The sequence below is a fragment of the Neospora caninum genome, chromosome VIIb (assembly GCF_000208865.1).
Source record: "Neospora caninum Liverpool complete genome, chromosome VIIb".
Taxonomy (NCBI): Eukaryota; Apicomplexa; class Conoidasida; order Eucoccidiorida; family Sarcocystidae; genus Neospora; species Neospora caninum.
The window spans coordinates 4,062,352-4,084,258 of record NC_018394.1 but is presented as its reverse complement, the minus strand read 5'-3'; the positions used below and the strand labels follow the sequence as shown (position 1 = coordinate 4,084,258).

Below are 21,907 nucleotides of genomic sequence, written 5' to 3'. Positions count from 1 at the left end.
CTGTGGAGTCCCTCACCTACGCGAGGTCTACACATATTTACATGTAGATTTATGCATGCATGTGTACACATATATCCACACATATATGTATCTCTGCGTACGCATGCATATATATATATATATACAATGATGTACGTTAATGAATATTCAGGTTTCTTCTTGGTGGCGGTTTCAGACGTCGGTGAGTGCTGAGTTTATCGCCTCCCGGTGGACCTATGAGAAGCTTTTCTGAAACGAGACAGTCCTTGCATTCGCTTTACTTCCGAGGTTGCTGACAGGAAAGGCTCTGCATGCAGTAGAATGACTGTGTACATGTCCGACTTCCCTCAGCCTCAAAAGACCCTTCTGATATGACTCAATACAAAAGTCTAAATCACCAGAGAAGATGTATCTGTATCGTGACAGTTTTCGTGTGTATATGTACTTACGCCGTAAGATATGTATATATATATATATATATATGTGTCCGGTGATTCTAGTTGGCAAGCACTCGATGCATGCAGCTCTCAGCCTATTTGTTTCATGCCAGTGTGTAGGGAGTCCCATTTGTTTCGTGAGCACACAGGGAGTACAGTCACTGGGGGGGGAGCATGACTCACAACATCTATCTTTTCACGTAACTATGGGGGGAAGCTTTCCATAACCGCATGCGTCGAGAGGTATCTAGCTCTCTGCATTCACACTCACTTAAATATATATATATATATATATATTTATGAGTATCTCAACAGAAACAGGCGTATGCAGATACATGCACAGGCGTATGTGTTGCAATATTTTTGGGGTTGTCAGGATGATGCGAAGCCAGTGTTTTGTGCGGGTGAAAGAGCGATTGAACCTGAAAGTTTTCCTTTGAACGGCAATTGAGAAGAGAATCCGTCCCAAGAAAATGCGGCATTCTTTTCAAGACACGAGGTCTCGGTTGCGGAGATGTGCATGCAGCGCGAGAAAAATCCTTGTGCGCATGCAGGCAGTTCTGTTGCATCTGAGTGGCCTTTCTCGAAAAGGTTTCCGTTCGAACGTGAAAAGAACACCTGAAAAGGCTTCTCTTGCAGCATTCTTGTTCCTCTCTCTTCTCTTTCTCTTTCCCCCCTTCTTCTTTCTCACTTTTTCCCTTCTGAAGCGTTCTCCAGCCCCCTGCTTTGCGCCACGTTGTGCACGGCGGCTGCCTTGAGGCAGAGCGAGGGAAAGAGACACGCGCTGCTTGCGAGAGACGCTTCCTATCCATGTTTTCATTCTCGTTTGAAGTCTATTCGTCATGCAAGGGAGAGGGAAAACTTTTCCCTTTCTTTTTCTGCTCTCTTTCGGCCTCTCTTCTTGGGCTTGAGGTCTTCGCATTTTCCTCCTGGAGCCTGAAACACGCGGCACGGCCCAGATACCGTTTTGTCTGTTCTCGCTCGTCGTTTGTTCCTTTTCTCATTTTCCCGTGCTGCTTTCTTTGCAGCCTTTCTGTCAAAAAAGGGAGTGAGACACAGGCGGCCGCCGTGCTCTCCTTTATGTCTCTCTGGTCGATTCCTTGAAATCTTAACTTCTTTTCCATTTCGCATATCGACCTCCGTTTGCCTGGTTCCTCGCTGTTTCCCACCATTTCCTTCCCCGTCTCGCCTTCTTTCTCGCGAAGGAATACTTGCCTGCTTTGCCCTTTTCTCTGTCTTCTTCCTCTTGGTCTTCTCATTCTTCTTCTTGTTCTGTTACTTCCTGATTTTGTCCTGCCTCTTCTTTTCTTCCTTCTCTTGTCCCTTCTTTTCTTCCTTCTCTTGTTCCTTCTTTTCTTCCTTCTCTTGCTTTTTTTGATTCTGTTTTGTCCGTTTCGCGCCTTTTGGTGGAGAGGCGAGAAAATGTCGAAGCCGTCAAAGGCGGGCGGCAAAGAGGGAAGCGGCTCCTCAGAGGCCGCGAAGGACGCGAGCAAGAAGGGGAGAAAGGGCGAAAAGGATGCCGGTCCAAAGAAAGAAGAAGGAAAAAACGCGTCTGCCAGTGCATCCAAACATGACAAAAAAGGAAAGAAAAAAGGCGACGCGGTAGGTCCAAGAAATCTCTCTCTCTATATATATATATATAGTTATTTACGGTGAGAGGAGCGGTATTTGTACATTTTTTAGCTCGTGTCGAGATGAGGAATGGTACAGAAAGGCAAAAGGCGCGGGAGCGTCCAGGTGAAGAAAAGAGAGGAGAGAAAAACCTGCCTTCGGCGCAAAAAACCCGAAGGAGCGTGGGGAACACAGCGGGACGAGTGCCGCGCAGACAAACGCAAGACGCGTCCTGCAACGCTAGCCCTTCACACCTTGTCGTTGCATGTGTAGGTTTACTCCCGCTGAGAACAACCCCTCTATCTGCGACACGCTTCGCGCTTTGCTCTGCAACGTTCGCCGCGCTTAGACGCACCCCGGGAAAACCCCGAGCGTCTCGGCAGTTTCCCGCGCATTAGGCGCCGGCTGCAAAGTGTTTCGCCCCTTCTCTCTCCTGCCTTGTCTCTGTTTCAGGAGCCTTCAGCTGCCGGCGACAAACGCCTCGACACTTCTGAGCCTCTTCCTCCCGGGCACATTGAATTGAAACCCTTTCAACGAATGCCCAAGCAGCTTCTTCACAATTACTGCCAGAAAGTAGGCAATGCGGCAGAACGGTGCTTTCTGTTTTGCCGGTCTTCCTCTCTCGTGTTCCGTTTCGCTTTCGTCTTTCCCCGTTTCTTCGTGCCTTGCGGACTCTCGTCGTTTCGCCGCCCTCGTGCCCCACAGCCCGAGAAAGACACATTGACGCGTGCTGCCGCGCCTCGCCCTTCTCTGATCGGCACCGTCTCACTCTAATTCGTGTTCTCTCTCTTTAGTTCTTGCTTGCTCTCTCTCTCTCTCGTTCCTGTTTTCTCCCTCTTTCTCTTCCGCGTTCTCGCTTCTCTCGACGCTGTCTTCTTCCAGGAAGTCTGTTTCGTCACGGAGTCTCTTTGAGGGCGCGCCTGGGTCCTCGCCGTCTTCCTGTCTCTCGCGCCTGTGTGTGCTCCGGAGAAGGCAGCTTCCCCTTTTCTCTGTTTTCTCCTTTTTTGTCTGACCCAGCACAAGCTGCCGAAGCCGCGCTTCGAGCAGAAACGGGCGAATGCACCCGGGCACTTTCGATCCGAATGCGTCATGCCGCATGCAAAGGACGCTTCCAAGACGATGCGGTGAGGAAGTGGACGGGAACGGAGACCACGAATCCAAGGGGAGGAGAACTTCGCGGAAACCGTCCAGAGCGAGACACACGTGTCCTTGAAGCGATTCACAAGAGCGAAAAAACGAAAACAAACCGCGTGGAGACGTGCAGAGGCTGCAGACCTCGCGACGGGCTGAAGGCAGGAGTAAATCTGAGGAGCCTCGTCTCTCTGTCTTCCTCGTTTGGTTTCAGGTTTTTAACAGAGCAAGACTGGGAGTTCAAGACTCACAGCGAACACTTCTCTGCTCTCCTGGCCCTGCACTTCCTTGAGCCCACACGACCCTACGAGAAACTTTTCCCTTCCCCGTTCCGTGAGGCATGGCTAGCTCTTGCTCCCGCCCCAGCCCCCGCCAGTGAAAAACAGGCGCCGAACCGACGATTGCCCGTTGCGTCTGCCTCTTCTTCCTCGTCCTCTTCCTCTTCTTCTTCGTCTTCTCTGTCGACTTCTGTGCCGAAACAAGGCCTTCGTGAGAAGAAAGACGTCCCTTCACAGCCAGCGGCACCTGCCTCTCCGACTCGCCCCCCTTCCTCTTCTTCCTGTTCTTCCTCCTCTTCTCCCTCTTTTTCTTCCTCCTCTTCTCCCTCTTTTTCTTCCTCTCCTGCTTCCTCTTCTTCTGCTTCTCCTGCTTCCTCCTCCTCTTCCTCTCCTGCTTCCTCTTCTTCCGCGTCTTTTTCTGCGCCGACGTTTTCGATCAGCAGCGCGCGGCAGTTTGCGTCGGAGTATCACCGAAAACAAGAGGCGCACGCCCAGCGTTGCGCGCGCGCACAGAGGGAGAAGAAGCGAGAGCTCGCGCAAAAGCAAAAAGAGAGTCAAGACCCTACAGTCTTTATGGCGTCTGCAGTCCGCTGTGCCGTGCGAACGGTTCTCCTCAAGGCTCTTCGTCGACTCGCCCTCACGGCGTCTGCCTCCTCGACTTTTCCCTCTCTCTCCGCTTCCTTCCCCTGCGACAGCGTCGCGCAAAAGAGCCCGCCTCAGGTTTTCCCGCCTCTTTGGCACAGCCTCGAATGGAGAGGGAAGTGTCGAGCGCTGCTCCTCGCTCCGGCGAAGTCGCCCTCGCCGCCCGCTCTCGCGGCGGGGCTCACCAGCCAGTTTTTAGGCGCCCTCACAGCGCAGGGATTCCCTGAGGATCGGGCGCGCCTCGCGGTAGACGCCTTTGCATGCGTTCTGTGCGCCGAGGCAGGCGACGCCGGACCGACACAGGAAAGAGGGGAGAGACAAACTTCGCAAGTCTTCAGCGAGGCTCTGGAGTCCCTCGTCGACTTCATCTGTCTCAACGAAGAGCGGGAAGACGCGCTGCCGCGCGCCTTCGATCCCCGTGGAAAGCAAATCGAGGTCCACGTCTTTTCAAAAGATTCCCCGAAGGTCGAAGACGAAGAAGACTCAGACGAAGCGAGCGCCGGAGAGAGAGAAGAGTGGCTACGGGAGTGGAAGGCTGCCACGAACGGGCTGAGAGGGGACGTGAGAGAAGAGTCAAGAAGGAAAGGCGACGCGGACAGCGACTCGTCGATGGACCGTCTTTTCCTTGCGTCGCTCGGGTCAACTGACGACGACGGCGAGCACACACACGCGAAAATGACGCAGGCCGAGGACGAGACGCGTGCGCGGCAGGTGGAAGAAGCGGTGAAACGCCTCGAGGCTTCGCGCAAGAGCCTTCGCTCGCTGCTTCCCGAAGCACTCGCCGACTCGGCGCCTCGCCCGTCTGCCCCACAGCGGCGCTTCGACGCGGAGACGAAAGAGACAGGCGCGAAGCACGCAGGATCTGTCGGTGTCCCTGCGAACTGGGAAGAAGAGGAGACGGCGGAACAGACCGGAGAAGCGGGTCAGGGGGCGGATGCGAGTTCAGAAACCACCAAGCAAGTCGAAATCGCGGCCTTCCGCTCGCTCTGTGAAGCTGCGAGTCTGTACGCGCCAGCGGCGACTCTTCTCAGGGAATTTGAGAAGAAGCGCTGCGAGCAGAGCGACTCAGTCTCCCTTCTTTTCTACCGAGCCATGGAGGCTTGCCAGGGTGCGAGGAAGGGAGAAGGACACCAGGGCGAGACAAAGGCGACACAGCGAGACGTGGCGTCTTCTCAATCTCTCGAGGCGTTAAAGAGTTTGATTCGGCAAACAGAGACGACTCAAATGCGATTGGACCAGGTGAGAGAGATAACACCCAGCGCTACGCCCGTGCATGCGTCTGCCGTTTTCGTGCGTCTCTCTTCGCGGCTCCTATTCTTCTTGTCGCTCTCAGCCCTGCGTGCTCTCTTGCGCCTTTCAGGAAGACTCGAAACCACACGGAAACAAGCCGATACCGATTTACGCATCTCTACGTGCGCATTTATCTATCTATCTATCTATCTATCTATCTATCTATCTGAATCTCTCTCTTCATATATATATATATATATATGTGAGGATCGAGGAGTATCTGTACAGCTCCTTACGTGAGTTTACACATACGGGTCCGCAACAGCTTCGAGTACGCTCAGACGGGAGAAGAGGGTATCGAAACACCAGAGAATGGCCGTTTTCTTTTTCTGTGTTTTCTGTTCAGCTTCTGATTGCGGAGAAGGAAGCGGTTGAGTGTCTCTTTCCAGAAGCGTCTTACCAGGTTGTCCCCTCGGCGTCTTCGATTCCGGGAGTGTTTGTGTCCCTCAACGTTGGGAACATTCCGACCGATCCTCTTTGCTCGCTTCTCCCTTCCGTTGTTTTGCCGCCTCTTCTGCATGCAAAACTCTTCGTGTATTCGCCGCCTGACAACGGCCTCTACCCTCTTCTTCCTCCTCTTGTCTGGGTACACCTTTCTCTTTGTTCGTCTTCTTCTTCTCCGTCTCCGTGCCTTGGTTTCTTGTCGTTCTTCCTGTCTCTTGCGGCCTCGCGTTTCGCCGTCACGCGTCTTCGCTCGCCGCTCTCTTCTCTTTTTCCTGCTGGTGCTTCCGCGTGTCTCTCTCCTGTCCATCGCCTCCTGTGCCCCACGCAGCCAGCCCGCGGTTCCGCTTCGCCTCGCGCCTGCTCTTCGCTTCCCGACGAGGGCGCGCTTCTCGCGGCGCTGGAAGACGAAACGCTGCATGCGTCGCTTCTGGACATTTCCGCCTTTCTGCAGTCGCCTTCTCAGTTAAGCGAAGCCTTGCGGGAAGTCGACGCCTTTTTCTCTCCGCGAACGCGCACGGGCGAAGAACACCGCACGCGAGAAGCAGAGGAGACAGAGGAGAGAGAAGCGGAGCGACGTCTTGTGAGACGGTGGTGTGCGTGGCTGGGGCTGTGCGAGGCGGGGGATCGCCACGAGCAGGCAGGCGGGGGGTGCGTTTTGAAGAGTAAAAGCCGAGACGAAGGCAAGCGCAGCGAGCGAAAAGGAGGTGCGAACGCCACAGAAGCGACCGGGAAGGCGAAGCCCGAGCCTCCAGAGCGACGAAAGCGAGACGAGAAAACAGCCGGAGAACCTGACGGACAGACGACTCACGTGCATGCGAGCGAGAGAGGGGGAGGAGACTGCCAAGTCGCTCCCGGCCTGGCGAATAACAGACAGGCGAGAGAGACAGAAAGACACTCCGGACGAAGAGAGCGCGGGAAGGAGGCGGGAGGCGACACAGACGTCTACCCTCTCGCGCCTGATTTATGCAAACAAATCCTGGATGGAAAAGTTGCAGAGAAGAGTAAAAGAGAAGCCCTCGATCTGCCGGTCCGGTCCCAAGAAGACTTTCTTCACGAGTTCATGACCGACGGGAGTCGCCGCGTGCTGGTGCTACAAGGGGAAACAGGGTGGGTCGCTACGAAGAGAAGGAAGAAAGCAAAAGAGCGAAGCGCCGGAAGAAGTGGAGAAACGGGAGAGGACGTCGGGAGAGGAGTGGCCTCGGCAGTTTTCAGGCAGGGGATACGTACAGCGCGAACAAGGGGAAGAGGGGGAAGAAGAGCGGAATGCAATCGGAAGACGAGGAAGGTGCTATCGAGCCGGAAAGTGCAAAGACAGAAACGGACGCGAAGGGAAACGGGAGAACCAAGGAGAGGCAGGGGTTATATACTATACCTCTACAGTGGTATTAGCAGTATCTAGTGTTGATGTACAACAGACGCAGGGCTGCACTCCAGGGAACGGAAGGAACACATCTCGTGGCTGCCTCATCCATATATAGATATATAGACTTATAATTGTAAATAAATAAATGTATATATATATATATTTGGTGTTTGAATCACTATGGCTGTACATTCGTTGAGAGTGACGGTACATGCAGACATGCACTAATGTATATATGCGTACATCGCTGTGCATGCAGTTGTGCCGATGTTGCCTTTCTGTTCAGTTCAGGAAAAACCACTCAAGTCCCCAGGATCCTCCTCGAATCTGCTGCGCAATCGGCCCTCACCCAAGACTCTCCTTCTTCCTCTCCTTCTCCCTCTTCTTTCTCGCGGAACTGCTTGATTCTGTGCAGTCAGCCGCGCCGGCTGGCGGCAGTGTCTGTCGCGGCTCGGGTGTCTGATGAGATGGGGACTTCTCTGGGCGACTTGGTGGGTTACCAAATTCGTTTGGAGACGAAACTCTCGCGCCGCACAAGGCTACTCTTTTGCACCCACGGAGTGCTGCTCAGAAAATTTCTCAGCGATCGGTGAGGTCCACATTCCCCCCCCCCCCCCCCTACTCAAAACTTCCCCAAATGCGCGTGCGTGCAGGCGCAAAAGCGACGGCCGGACTCGCTGCTCCTATTCACTCTCATCTCTCTCTTTATATGCATATATCTGTATATGTGTATGTATATGTGTATGTATGTATATATATGTATACATATGTATATATATGTATATATATATATATATGTATATATATGTATATAGTATATATATATATATATATATGTATATAGTATATATATATGTATATAGTATATATATATGTATGAATAGATACTTATGCTTGGACTTGGTACGTGCAAGTCGTGTTTCAAGATGTTTGGCGACTCCAGAGGACCACGGTGAGAGCGTGTGCGCCGCGGGTTTGTCTGGCGCCGTCGGCTGTTACGCGAAAATGTTTGGCGCTCTCGGAGTTTCGTGGTTATTTTGTTTTCCAGGAACCTGGCTGACGTCTCCGTCGTGATCGTTGACGAAGTCCACGAACGAGCAACGGATGTGGACCTTCTTTTGCTTCTCCTCTCAAGAGCTCTCGTCCGGAATCCCAAGGTGCGAAAGAGGCGAGACCGAAAGCGCCCGCCCTACACCTCCGCCTTCTGGATGGCGCGCGCTCTTTTGTTTTCGCTTCTGCGCTCGCCCGTTTTGCCGTCCTTCTCTCCCTTCTCACGAGCGCGGAAACGCGGCTCTCTCGCGTTTCTCCTGCTTTCTGCTGTTTCGTTTCTTCTTCTCCCCTCTTCCTTGGTGTGTCTGTTCTCGGCGTGCGGCGACGGCGGTTTCTGTCTCTCTCTCGAGTTTGCGTCGCAGTACCTCGCGACCAACTTCCGCCCGCTTCCCCCGCGGCACGCCTCGCTCACGCGCGCTCCCTTGCGTTTTTGCGTTGTTGTCGAAATCCCTGCTCTTTTTCCTTTTCTCCTCTTCTCTTCCTGTCGGAGGCCGATCTGTGTCTGCGTTCTTCCCCCGCGGTGTCGTCATCGTCGTGGGGAAAGCAGCGCTGCTGATGTTGTGGGTTTTAGGATGCGACATTTGCGCACGTTGCACGGTGTCTCGTTGTTGCCTCGCCCAGTTCCACTGCTGCTTCCCGCTGTGGACACTTTTGCGTGTGGCGCGTCTCACGCTTTTTCCCGTCCTCTCCTCCTCTGCGCGGTGCGTGCCTCTTCGCCTTGCAGCTCAAAGTCGTCCTGATGAGCGCCAGTGTGTCGGTCGATTTCTTCGCCTCCTACTTTCGCCGTCTTCCCCTCGCCTCCCCTTTCCCCGTTACCGCCCAGCGCCGCCACGCTTCCTCCGCGTCCTCTCGCTCGCCTTCTGCGTGCGTTACGACGTTGCATGTCCCTGGTCGCACGTACCCCGTGTCCATTTTTTACGCGGACGACCTGCGGCGTTTCCTCAGCAAGGAAACCGGAAAACCGTGTGCCTGCGTCGCGTTCGCCCCCGCTTCTCTCGCGCCTTCCACCACCACGGCGCCGGTCGCGTCTGGGAGCGGCGCGGGCCCTGAACGGAGGCCTGGCTTCGCTGCTGCGGAGACAGGGACGGACCTAACGTTCTTCGCTTCCTCCTTCTCTTCCTCATTCCTCATCTCTCCACTGCCTCAGGTGATTCAGTTGACATGCGAACTCATCCGCTTCATCCACACGAGTCGCCCTCTGGCCCCAGGTCCAGCAGCCGACTCGGGCCGTGCAAACGGCGGGGGAGGCCGGCTGAGCGAGGCCCGAAGAAACCAGACGCAAGGACGAGGCGCAATCCTCGTCTTCCTCAGTGGCGTCGGAGAAGTGAACAGTGCCTGTCGCGCATGCGAAGACCTAAATCTTCCGCTCTGGGTGCTGCCGTGCCATGCCGCGCTCCCTCCCTCCCAGCAACAGAAAGTAAGTTTTAAACAAATGCGCCGGGGGAAAAAGGACACAGAAAAGCCCGAGCAGAGAGGCGGAGAAGCGACAGGGGAGAGGCGCGCGCGCGAGGGAAGAAAGAGAAAGGCAGAAGGGAGAAGATGGAAACCGGGAAGAGAGAGGGAGAGGAAGAAAAGAGGAAGAGAGCGTGAAGGCTGCCTGCTGTGGAGGCGAGAACGTGTCTGATGGGAGTTGTGTGCCAGGTCACCGCTCAAACCGCAAACAAACGGCCTATATGAGAAAAGGAAACGAGAAGGAGGAGGGAAAGGAGAGGCATGCGAGGGACGTTTTTGGGTTTTGTGCGGTCGATTCCAGGTCTTCCAACCAGCCCCTAGAGGCCTTCGCAAAGTTGTCATCTCCACCAACATTGCTGAAACATCCATCACCATTCCGGTACGCTTTCCGTCTTTGCTTTCGCTGTGCCTCGCACGCTTCGTTCATGCCCCTCCTCATCCCCACTGGCCTTTTTGATTCCTTTTTTCCCCTTCTAGTTGCCCGTCGCATGCTTTCTCTTTTCTTCCTCCCCCGCGTCATTTCCCTGTCGCTCTTGATCTCTCTCCTCCCACGTCGCGCGTATTGTCTCTCCATACCGAGTGTTAGCATCATCTCGCGCGTCGCTTCCGCTTTTCGCCCTTTCCCTTCTTCGTTCACTTCTTCTTTCTCTTCTTTTCTCTTCTTCGTTCTCTTCTTTTTCTTCTTCTTTCTCTTCTTTTCTATTCTTCTTTTTCTTCTTCTTTCTCTTCTTTTCTCTTCTTCGTTCTCGTCTTCTTTCTCTTCTCCGTTCTCTTCTTCGTTTTCGTTCTCTTCATCTTCGCCCTTGTTGTCTGTCTGGCTGTGCGTTTGCCAGGACGTTTCGTACGTGATTGATTCGGGGCTCCACAAGCAAATGGAATTCGATTCGTGTCGCCGGCTGAGTCGGCTGCAAGAGCAAGCGATTTCGAGGTCGGCGGCCCAACAGCGATCAGGCCGAGCGGGTCGCGTGGCCGCAGGCGAGTGCTTTCGACTCTACGAAAAGCACACCTTTGAGAAATACATGAAACAGTAAGTGACAACGGAGCAGAACGAAGAAGACGGGCACACACGCGCGCAGAGAAGCGGGTGCGGAAAAGAGCGCCGAAGGGAACAAGAGGGGGGAAAGGCGCTCAGAGACGTTTAAGGCCGTACACGGTTTGGGAACCACGTTCGCGCCCCGTCTCTGTGTGAAGAAACCAGTTGCGGAGAAGGGTGGCGAGAATGGACTAGCAGAGAGAGAGAAGAGGGAGGTGAAGAGAATCTGAGTAGCACAGGATGCAGGACAGAAGAGAACGGAACGAGACGCGCTCGTGTGTCGTCCTGCTTCCGCAGATGCGAGACTCCAGAGCTGCAACGCCAGCCCCTGGAAAATGTCTGTTTGCAACTCAAGGTGAGCGGAAACAGACGAGGAGAGGAAAGATCGCGAGGAGAAAGACGGAAGAGTGAAGGCAGAGAAGCAAGGAGAGAGGTGGAAGGAGGAAGAGAGTGAAGGACGAAAAGTTCGATAAGAAAGGAAAGAAGCGCGAGGGTTGCTGCTCAAACAGAGGATATGACACGAAGAAGAGGCAAGGCACGAAGAAGAGGCAAGTCGCAAAGAAGAGGGAACTGCAGAAGCTGAGAGAGAAAACGCGGGCGAAGGGAGAGAAATGCGAGGCACAGCAATAAACGAACTGTTCTTTCGGTGTGCATTTCTTGCCCGTTTTGCCGGCTGTCTTTTTCGCTCTCTTGCGCAGGCGATTTTCCCCGAGGACCCGTTGGAGTGCATTCTCGCGGAATGCATCGAACCTCCATCGCAGGCCAGCATTACCTCGGCCATCAAGTAAAAACCCCGCCAGAGCCTCGTTTTTATTCCCCCATCCTCTCCTCTCCCTTCTTCTCTCCCTTCTTCTCTCCCTTCTTCTCTCTCCCCTTCTCTCTCCTTTTCTCTGTCTTCTTGTCTCTTATGTCTCCCCTTCTCTCTCCTTTTCTCTGTCTTCTTGTCTCTTATGTCTCCCCTTCTCTCTCCCCTCTTCTATCTCCCCTCTTCTCTCTCCCCTCTTCTATCTCCCCTCTTCTCTCTCCCCTCTTCTCTCTCCTTTTTTTTCCTCTTCTTGTCTCTTATCTCTCCACTCCTCTCGCATCTTGCTTCCTGTTCAGTTTCCATTGGTATCTTTCCTTCTCTTTTTCCTTCGTCTTTGCGTCCGTGTCTTGCCTTTTCTTTCCGTCTTCCGCTGCTGCTCGTCCTCGTTTTTTCGTGTCCTTCTCACCTTCTCTCTCTTGTTTCCCTCCAATCCCTGCCTTTTGCTGCGCGCCCTCCTCTCTCGCTGGTCGTCCAGACCGGCGTTTCTTAACATCTTCTGCGATGGAAAAAACCGCCCAAAAAATTCAGACACTTTGGTCTCATCACGTGCGCTTCCCGTCCGCGTTTCTCCCCCCCTCGTCCCGCACCTCGCTGTCTCTTTATCTGTCTCCTAAATTGTCTCCTTGTCCGTCTCCTTATCTGTCTCCCTTTTCAGAAACCTCGTGTGCCTGGGGGCTCTCCAGTGTTCGGCGTCGTCTGGGAGACAGTCGGACCGACACCCCAACGCGGCGAGCAGCGCGTCGCAAGAGCGCATGCAGGATCGAGAACGACTGACGAATTTCGGTCGCATTCTCTCGCTCTTCCCGGTGGACCTTGCCTGCGCCCGCATGCTGATCTACTCCGCCGCTCTCTCTTGCCTCGAAGAAATGACGGCGCTCTGTTCCCTCATGGCTGTGGAAGGCTCTCTCTACGTCTCCCACCTCGTCAATCCCGACGCCTCGGCCAACAGGCAAAAGGTCGGGGCCCAAGCAAAAAAAGAGAGGGACCAAGAAACGCTCTCTGCAAAAAACAAACACATGTAATGCGCAACGAAGGTTCTTACAAAAACCGAAAACCTGCAGCTACGGATACAAGAAAAAACACACGTTTAGGTTGCCACTTACATATATATATATATATATATGTATATGCGTAGCGCCATGTATGTATGCATTAATGTAGATGTACTGATGTAAAAAGATTAGAAACCGTGCATGTCCCCGTATGTTTTTGAACTTTGCAAGAGCGCGGAGACGCGTTTTTGTGTGAGGCAGGTCTATCCTTAACGGGATCTGCGCCTGGTCGCATCCGCGCGACGCCCTTTCTCGGATTCTCCTCGGCTTATACGCACGCGCATGTGTCGAAGGAGCGCACTCTTCGTCTTGCTCTCCGTGAAATCTGTTTTGCGTGCGCTCTTTCAAATGCGTTTTTCTTCTTCTCCGGTTGCTGCTGGTCAGCATTTTTCTCGGAGCCAGTCGGACTTCATCACGAATCTTCGGGTCTTCTTCACGTGGCGCATGGCGCACCGAAAGGGGCGGAAAGTGGAGGAGCATTTTGCCCAAAAGTTCGGCGTCAATCCACAGAGCATGCGGAACGCCGAAGAGCTCCGGAGACGCTTTTCGCGGCTGGTCGAGGAAGTCGGACTCGCCGACCTCGCTCTCGACGCGCAGGAAGCCGAGAGTAAGCACAGGCCGCAAGAGCGGCAAACCCCCGGCGGGAAGGGCGACAGCGAGAAGAAAGCGCGCGGGAAAGGCGAAAGCGAGGACGAAGCAAGGAAGCGAAGAAATCGAGGTTTTTGTGACAGGCGCGTGTGTGCGCATGAGCGCATCTCCCTTGCGTATCGCTGACACGCAGAGAGCAAACAGAGCAGACGAGATGATGCGTTTTGAAGTTTCGGGACGCCTCGCAAGTCCTCGCACCGCCTCTACCACCACGCCAGAAGAAAAACACCCACACATCTGCAGATACATACTTTTACATACGTGTATGTGCAGCTGTCGAAACATGTATACACAAATATGTATATGCATAGATAAAACATTTATTTCTAGAGATAAAAAATGCACTTGCATGGAGCAAAGTGCGTCTATCAAGATGCATGCAGACAGTGTGCGGACTGTGCCGCGTCCGGCGCTGTCTCCGCACCTCTGTCCGTTTCAACGTAGATGAGGCGGAGCCTCGCGAAAATTCGCCCTTTTCCTCGTGCCTTTGCTCCGTTGCCTCGCTGCATGGGTTTTCGTTTTTCTGTTCTGGCGAACTTGCCACGCTTCCCCTTCGTTCGCCTCTTCACCGCTCTCTTTCACAACATTTCCTCAACGTTTTCTGAGCTGCGCTCCACTTGCCTCTCTTTCCTCGCGATGTCTCCCTAGTTCAGTTCCTGCGTCTCCTCTCCCTCGCCGTTCGTGCCTCTTCGTCCTCATTCGTCTCGCGTTCTTCTTCGCGTTTCGGTGTCCTCCCTTGCTCCTTTTTGCTAGTGGTTCGTGTCCACTGCTGTCTCTCGCTTCGCCTTCTGCATTTTCCAGAGAGACAGGGGCGAGCCTCGCTCAACCCGACGAGAAGCGAGGCAGACGCACGCGAAGAAGAAATCGACAAGCGAATCTGCGCGACGCTTCTGGAGCAAGAAACGCTGGCGGCGTCTCTCCACCCTGGGGGAAATCTCGCAGAACGAGAGTCCTCTCTACCTGTCGAAGAGAAGGCGCGAGGCGCAAAAGAGGCGAATCCCGAAGAAGGGAACAGCAGAAGCATTTTCTGGCGCTTGAAGGCCTGCGTTGTGGCAGGTCTGTATCCTCAAGTCGCTGTCGTTCGCGCGCCGAGAAAACGCTTCGTGGTAAGGCCCAGGAAGAGCCGAAGAAGAAAACGAGGAAACAGGGAAGGGAGAGGAAGGGCCAAAACAGGAAGGAGGGAAAGGGGACACGGAATTGGAAGGAAAGTCGGAGCCCGACCAGTGAGGGAAAGGAGGACAAGGCGCAAGGATGACCGAAGGAAGGCAGCAAGAGCGGGAGAGAGGAAGACCGGCAAGAAATGCCGTTTTCGCTTCTCCACCGCCTTGTCGAATTTGGGCCCGTTTGGTTTGTGACGCCTCCCGTCTGTGCAGCACGTCGCTTCCGGCACTCTTGAGAAGCCGCCCGAGCCGTGGGAGATTAAATTTTTCACTCGCGTGGAAGACGATGCATCCGCGCGAGAAGGCGAGGCTCCTGTCCCCTCTTCTGCGCAGGCGTCTCCGCAAAACCAGCTGCAACGGTGAGAGAAGAGAGAAGACGCTTCCGCTGCTTCTCAGAAATCTATCCTCTTCTCTCCGTGCAAAAAGTTCGCGACGAAACATATATATATATAAATATATATATATATATAGGGCCTAGGTATTTGTACACTGTGTTATGAGCCTGCATCCACCATTTTTATCTCCGGACTGGTCAAACTATTTCTTTCGTCCCCTCGACTCCTGAAGAGTGTGCATGCTCGCATGTTGGAGGAAGCAGACGTTTGCGTTTCATCGGCGCATGTAGATGCGTATAAATATGTACATATAAATATGTATATTTTCTGTTTCTACATGCATCTATGTACATGTAAATACGTGTAGTGGTCACTCCACTGTTGGAAGCCAGGGTGTAGGTTCATAGGCGATTTGCAGCTTCTGTAACTTCCCTTCTCGTTTTCGCTCTCTGCGCGTTTCTCCTTCGTATCACACGCCCCTGAGAGTGTCTCTTGACTGGAGGCGCTCTGTTGCCTTTTCCGCTCCTTCTTCCTGCTGTCCCCAGAGTTTTCATTCACCCCTCGAGCATTAACTTTGGCAGCAACCGCCTCGAGACGCAGTGGGTGGCTTTCCTCGAGAAAGTGCAAACGTCCAAGCCGTTCATCAAGGAAGTCTCGACAGTCTCTGTCTTTGCTCTCATCCTTCTTTCTTGTGAGTCGCGAGCCTCTCTCGCTGTCTCCGCCGTCTTTCTTTGTGCAGCTCTGCCGTTCACTCGCTGCAAATCTCCGACAGATTGTCTCCCGCATCCTGTCTTTTGTCTCGTCCAGCCCCCCCTTGTTTGTACCTTTCTCTCGCCTTCTCTCTCCTCAGTTTCGGTCTTCCCCTCCCTCTCCTCGTCCGCTTCTGCGCCTTCTCCCTCTCTGTCAGTTTTCGCCTTCTCTTCTCCGTTCCTGGCGCTCGCCCTCTCCCTCAACTTTCGCTCTCCCTCAACTTTCGCTCTCCCGCCCGGTCTGTGTGCGCGTTCCAGGCTGCGAGATCGAAGTGCTCGGAGCGCGCGGCCTGCTGCGCCTGGACGGGTGGATCGACCTCCGGTGCCCCGGCTTGGTCGGCAGTTACATCCGAACCCTGAAAAGCGTCTTTTCTTTGCTTCTTGACGACTGGTTTGCTCGCGTCCTGAAAAGAGGCGCGCTCCGGAACGGCCGCAGTCTACCGCGCCCAAGAAACGGCGACACAGCGAACCTGGTTTGCGCCTCTGCGGGATCTGCTGGATCTTCTGGCTCTGCTGCCTCTGGCCTTTCCTCTGCTTCGCACGTCTTCGGTTCCCGCGCAGGGTTGTTCGAGGGAGAGGAAGGCGAGAGACTGCGCAGAGAGCTGTCCTCCGTGGTCAAAACGCTGGTGGAATTCGAAGGACACAAGCTGTAAACGTAGGCCGGGCAAGCGGGGAAGGGGGGAGGTAAAAAGGCAGGGAAAACGGAGAGTGAAAAGACCGGAAAGAAGCTGCGCGGGCGGCACGGGCCAGGACGAAAACGCACCAGGGGCGTGAAAACGAAGGCGGAGACCGGAAGACAGCGATTTTTGGGAAAATAAACCTGGAAGTGGAGAGGGAACCGGCCCTGGAGGTGCGGCGTATCTGCCAGAGGAAAGAGAGGCAGAAGAGGGAGGACAAAGCGAGAAAGAGGAAAAACGAGAAGATGGAGAGATAGAAATCGAGAAGCGGTAGACGACTGCCACAAACGGTTGTTGACACCCGGGAGTCTACAGCTGGTGGAACTTCCTGAACACCGTGGCGACTCAGATGAAATGCAGGAAGAAGAGAGAAAACAGAAGGAGGTCTTCGAAGAAAACGTTGCATGCGTGACTGGAGTGACAGAGATGCGTACAGACACCTGATCGAAAGGGATTCCTGGGTCTTTCTGCCGACTGCCTTTTCCGTGGATTTTAGCTTCGGGCGCCACGAAGCCACTCGTAAAGGAAAAGCGATTCTTAACAGGCTTGAGACGACTCCGTCTCTCGTAGAGAGGCGAGGCAAGTGTTGTGAGCAAGAAAGAGAAGACGGAGAGTGATTCATTGTTGCGGGCGACACAGAGTGTCCCAGGGGTGCGTTTCCACGATCCAGAACTGTTCAAATCAGAGACATTGAAGTACTTAGGATTCTGAATGTAGGGTTCCAGTTATTCAACGGAGTGGTTTATGGTGGATGTACACCACTAACGTTGTGGCGTGTAGGGGAGAGAACGGTTTCGTTAGAGAGGAGCAAAGCTCTTAACGCGAGAAACGCGAAAACTCTTCACAAAGACAAAAACGACGCACCAGCCTCGCTCGAACGGTTTACGTCCATCAGAAGGATCGCAGAACGAGGAGGGCTCTAAGAAGAGTCTGCCGCTTCCCTTGTGCGTGGCGCCTCCGTCGCACGCGCTTTGTCGTCAAATCCCCGCCCAGTCGCACGAGAAAAAAAACACGATATTCATTTGCGAGGACAAGTGAAAATGGACTCTGGAGCATTTGCATGCGCACCGATACATCATATTCCCCATCGTTTCAGGCTTGGCAGTCGATTTTTCCAGAGTCGACAAGGCCTCGCAGAAGCGCCTCCTCTGCCGTTTCCGCGAAAACGGACCTTCGCATTTTTCTTCGCTCTCTTGGGTTGCTGATCCCGAGCAGAAAACTCGAAAACCTTTTTCTCACAACTGAACGGTCCGGCGGCTCGAGATGGGCTGAAATGCCACAAGATTCACGCCACGCATGTGTGTGGATGTACGCCAGACCACCTGCAACACCACAAATAAGTATATATATATATATATATATATATATATATGTGGGCATAGGTGCGTCACCTGTTCTGTGTATCGATGTTTGTATTTCATTTGTACCGGTACAGTGTCTCTCTATGCACCTATGTGTATATGCAGAGATGCACATATACATACATAATACTTACACATATATAGCCATATATATATATATATATATTCATCTCGGCTGTTCTCGTAGCGCAAGTCTCCATTGGGTATATGAGAATGCCGTTTTTTTTTGTAGGGATCGTGAGCAGCAGAAAGATTTCACGTTACCCTCTGAAAGACCTCTCCGCTTTCAGACTGAACAGAAGAGTATTGCGGTGCACAAACGCAAACAAGTTTTTTGGACCAAAGTCGACGCGCTTGTTTCATGAGGACGACCTCGATGCGGCAATATGTGTTCTCACTCTACACTTCATTTTCTTTGTCGCCTTTTATTCATTTCTTCAAGAACGCCGATCGACATTCAAATGCTTTCCTATCCTCTGGTCTTCCCTGTCTTTCCCCAGCTCTACCAATCTTCTCTGGTTGATCCCACGATTCGTCAGCATCGCCGGACACGAGACTCTCTTCCGGTTTCTTTTGCTTCCCCTCTACCTGTCTTCTCTCTCTCGTCAACACATGGCATGCACATTCTCCCCTTTTGCCCAGAGGGGGGCGGGGACGGAGAATCGGAGAAGTTGAAGGAAAGCGAAGGTAAGAGCGACTCTCTTTCCCCTGGCTCTTCCGCGTTTCTTTTCGTCTCTTTTCCCTCTCTCTTTTAATCTTCCTGTCCTCTCGGCTTCGTTGGGCACTGCGGAGCAAAGATGCGTTGGGAGATGGGCCATCTTTTCGCAGGAGAGAGCGCGGGGAAGACTTTCCGTCCTTTTCTTCTTTCTCGCTGTCTCTGCACTTGCAGCTCACAACAGCCTTTTCTCCTTCTTTGCTGTCTCTCCCGCGAGAACAGTCTCCAGAGGCGTTTTGGGACAAACTGACGGGAAATCTCCCAAGCAGAGAACCCGCAGGCACCCACCGCGAGAAGAGAGTGCACTCTCGCTGCTTCCTCGATCGCTGTTCGTGCCGCGTCTGAAACAGGAAGCACAAACGCCCACGACGCAAATCCCCCTTCTCCGGGTCCCTCTATCTCCTTTCTCTCGCTTTCCTCCCTCTACCTCCTTTCTCTCGCTTCCCTCCCTCTATCTCCTTTCTCTCTCGCGTTCGTCCTTCTCTGTGTCCCTCCTTGGTCGCGCTTGGAGGTTCGTTTTTTGTCAAACAAAGGCAACTCTGGGCGTTCTCCGCAGCTGCCTGTACACTCCAGCTTTTGCGAAAATTCGTTTGATCGTATTCCTCCCTTTTCTTGCCTTCGTGTCTCTGCGTGTCGGTCTCCACCGCCCTTCGGCGTGGCGGCAAGCGCCTCGTCCATCGAAAAGACCGGAACCTTCGCCGAGCAACTGACATTCTTCCTGTTCTGTTCTCTCGGCTGTTTTGAAGCTCTTCGCTCTCTTCTCAAGTCTTTCCGCTGTCTCTCCTGTCGCTTCTCACTTCTCTTCCCGTCTTCGCTTCGTTGTCGCGTCTCCCTGCCGCCCTGTCCCCTCATTTGCTGTCTCTCGCGGAGCACAAATCCACAGCCCGGGGAGAAGAGCCGAAGAAGCGCCACCGCCAGAGGAGTGTTTGTTTTTTCGAAAAAATCGCAGAAGAGGATGGACGAGCTCATGGATTCTCAGGGCCGAGGCCCCAGCTGTGAGAGCAGAGAAGAAGCGAAGGAGGAGAAACCGGAATGCCTCAGCGGCGACGAGGGCGAGGGAATCGAAGGCGCGAGTAAGACTTCAGGCGCACGGCCGACAGAGAGAAGAAACAAGCTCACAGCAGAAAGCGTCCAGTGTATCCATCCGGTTCTTCTCGCCGTTCTTTGCTTCTCTTCTTTCGCTTTCTCCTCTCAGACGCCATGTCTCCGCGTGTACCTCGAAGTAGTGTCACTACACGTCTTGACTCCAAAATGGGCGGTCTCTTTCTTTCGGGGGGACTTCCGCCTCGTCCCTCGCGCGCCTTCTTCTCTTTGGGGTCGGTCTTTTCTCGCAAACTCCGCGCGGGTCTTCTCTCGAGAGCCCACATCGCCCTTTTCCCCCTCCTTTTCCCGTGCATTTCCTGCAGTTTTTTGGGGGCCAGCGCGACAACTTGTCTCTGCCTCGGGGGGGGGGGGGGGGGGGACTGTCTGAACCCCCGTGTGTGCACTGGCCAACCCAGCGTTTTTGTCTCTTGTCTGTTACTCAGCCAAAACGCTTTATGTCTCCAATCTCCCGTCGCGCATTTCCGTCGCGGAGATTCGGCGAATCTTCGACGATGTCGCGGAGGTCCAGGACTGCCGAATCGTCAGCAACCCCGTTACTCGGTAAGCTCCTTCCCCTCTGAACACTTTGCGACGTGCAGAGTCGTCTTGCGCTTGCAAAATACATACGTTTACGTTCATGTATACATCTATGTTTATATAAATGTTGCATGTGTCTCAACGAACGTTGTGTTTTGGTTCTTTCACAGCGAGTCGCGAGGCTTCGCATTTGTGTCCTTGCGCGATCCGTCCAAGTTGCAAGAGGCGATTGAGCGTCTCGACGGGAAGGTGTTTCCTGGAGACTCGAAAAAACCCCTCCGAATCGAACGCGCGAAACGCAACCGACCCCATCAGCCCACGCCGGGATACTACAAAGGACCGCCAGGTACACGCCTTTTGCGGCGCCGTCTCGTTTGCCGCTGAAATGCCTTCGAAAATGCTCTTGTCCTCTCCGCTCTTTGGCATGCGTCATCTCTCCCTCGTCTTTGTGTCGCGCTGATGCTATGCTCCGTATCGGTGGTGGTCCCGCGTCTCCCTGCTCTCGCGCGTTCTTCGCCCCCTGCGGCTCTCTCCCTTTCTCTTCGCGTCCGCATGCTCCTCTCTTTTCTCGCTCCTCTCTTTTCTCTGCTCTGTTCTCTCTCCTCTTTTCTCGCTTCCCTTGGGTCGACTCACTTCTCTCGCTGTGCCTCTCAGCCCCCGCTTCCTCTCCCGACTCTTTTCCTCTCTCTTCTAGGAGCGAGTGTGAAGTACGACAAGTCGGGCCGTCTGCGCCCTGGCTTCTTGCCGTACTACGCGGTTGCGCCTGGATCCTCGCGGGAATTCCCTGCGCGCGCTTGCGGCCGCGGGGGTTCAAGTCGCGAGAACGGTCACCCGGCTGCGTCCTACGCCTCACGATCCGCCGGCAGTCCTTCGCGATTCATGGCACGAAGCGCAGCGCCTTCCGCCTGGCTGCCTCCGATGTACGGCTTCGCTGGTCGAGCTGATCCGTACGCGTTTCACGGGACGCCCTACGAGTTCTTTCGCGGCGACGCCTTCTCGCGAGACCCATGCCGACCGGGGCGCGCGAGCGAAGAGGGCGACTTTTTCCCTGGCTTCTTCGGCTCTGCGCCGTACCTGATGGATCCGAGAATGGTGCCCGCCTACGAGGGCGACCGCCGAGAGCGTCTAGACCGGCGGGGCGTGCACAGATCTGCTAGCGCAGCCAGTCGCGAGGAGTGGAACCGAGACAGAGAGTACCGAGGCAGAGAGAGGGGAAGAGACTACCGCCGCGGAGACAGCGGCAGCGACGGATTCCTCGACGAACGGGGGCTGCCTCGAGACCGAGACGGCTACCCGGAGCGCAGAGCAGGGGGGCCGCCCTACTACGACGCCAGACTCGACGAAGTGTGAGAAAAGAACGAGGAATCGACACGTCCACACAAAGCTAGAGAACGGAGAGAGATGTGAAGGGAAAGAGAGAGAAAGGCAGAGAAAGGGAGAGAAAGGGAGGGAGAGCGTTGAGTGTGTGTATGCTTGTGCCTGTGAAGAAAGAAAACACAGGTGTTTCCAAAGCTGGAGACGCGTGCGCGGTCTTCTCGTATACAAGCCGAAAAGGCAGAGTGGAAAGAAGAAGAAATGGCGGTCGATCGAGGCGCGTGCGCGTGGCCAAGCAGGGGCTTTCTTCTGCAGTGTTAGGCCTGGGTTTTTTTGAACAGAAGGGGTTCTCAGCTGCAAAATCCTTCTCAGAGAAAGGGGAGAATCGGCAAAGGGGAGCGCCCAGAAAAGGGCACTCGAGGCGGGGGCGAGATGAGAGACATGCGTCGACACACATGCTTCCCATTCACACAGAAACAGAGTTTTTCTGTCTATATGCGCCTATATCGCCTACATATATATATATATGTATATATGTACATATACGTGTATAGATATGTATGTGTAAATATACCAGTGGTTGTGAGTGACAGGCCTTCTTGTCAATTTCCAGAGGGGTTTTGTGTGCGGGAAGCCGTTCTGTGTTTCGGCGTCAAGGTGTGCGAATGCTGAGAACGAGTGTTGTCGCTGTCTTTCCCTTCGCTTCTTTTCCCTGACCAGATCCTCGCGACGGGGCTACGGTGACGGCGTGCGCGGGCGCT

The 21,907-nt window shown here is 54.0% G+C and overlaps 1 protein-coding gene across 1 annotated transcript; it reads left to right on the top strand.

Moving 5' to 3' along the window:
* Positions 1-1,838: 1,838 nt before the first annotated feature.
* On the top strand, positions 1,839-21,182 carry NCLIV_028950 (hypothetical protein; the record flags this gene model as incomplete). The annotated part of the gene is made up of 22 exons (XM_003883089.1): positions 1,839-2,018; positions 2,481-2,600; positions 3,045-3,151; positions 3,373-5,317; positions 5,715-6,919; positions 7,462-7,764; positions 8,224-8,332; positions 8,950-9,642; positions 9,979-10,056; positions 10,511-10,704; positions 11,008-11,065; positions 11,409-11,494; positions 12,171-12,471; positions 12,952-13,174; positions 14,017-14,321; positions 14,589-14,734; positions 15,256-15,401; positions 15,718-16,109; positions 19,168-19,285; positions 19,739-19,856; positions 20,003-20,178; positions 20,527-21,182. The coding sequence occupies 22 exons, from the start codon at positions 1,839-1,841 to the stop codon at positions 21,180-21,182; spliced, it is 7,659 nt and encodes a 2,552-aa protein (XP_003883138.1).
* Positions 21,183-21,907: the final 725 nt, after the last annotated feature.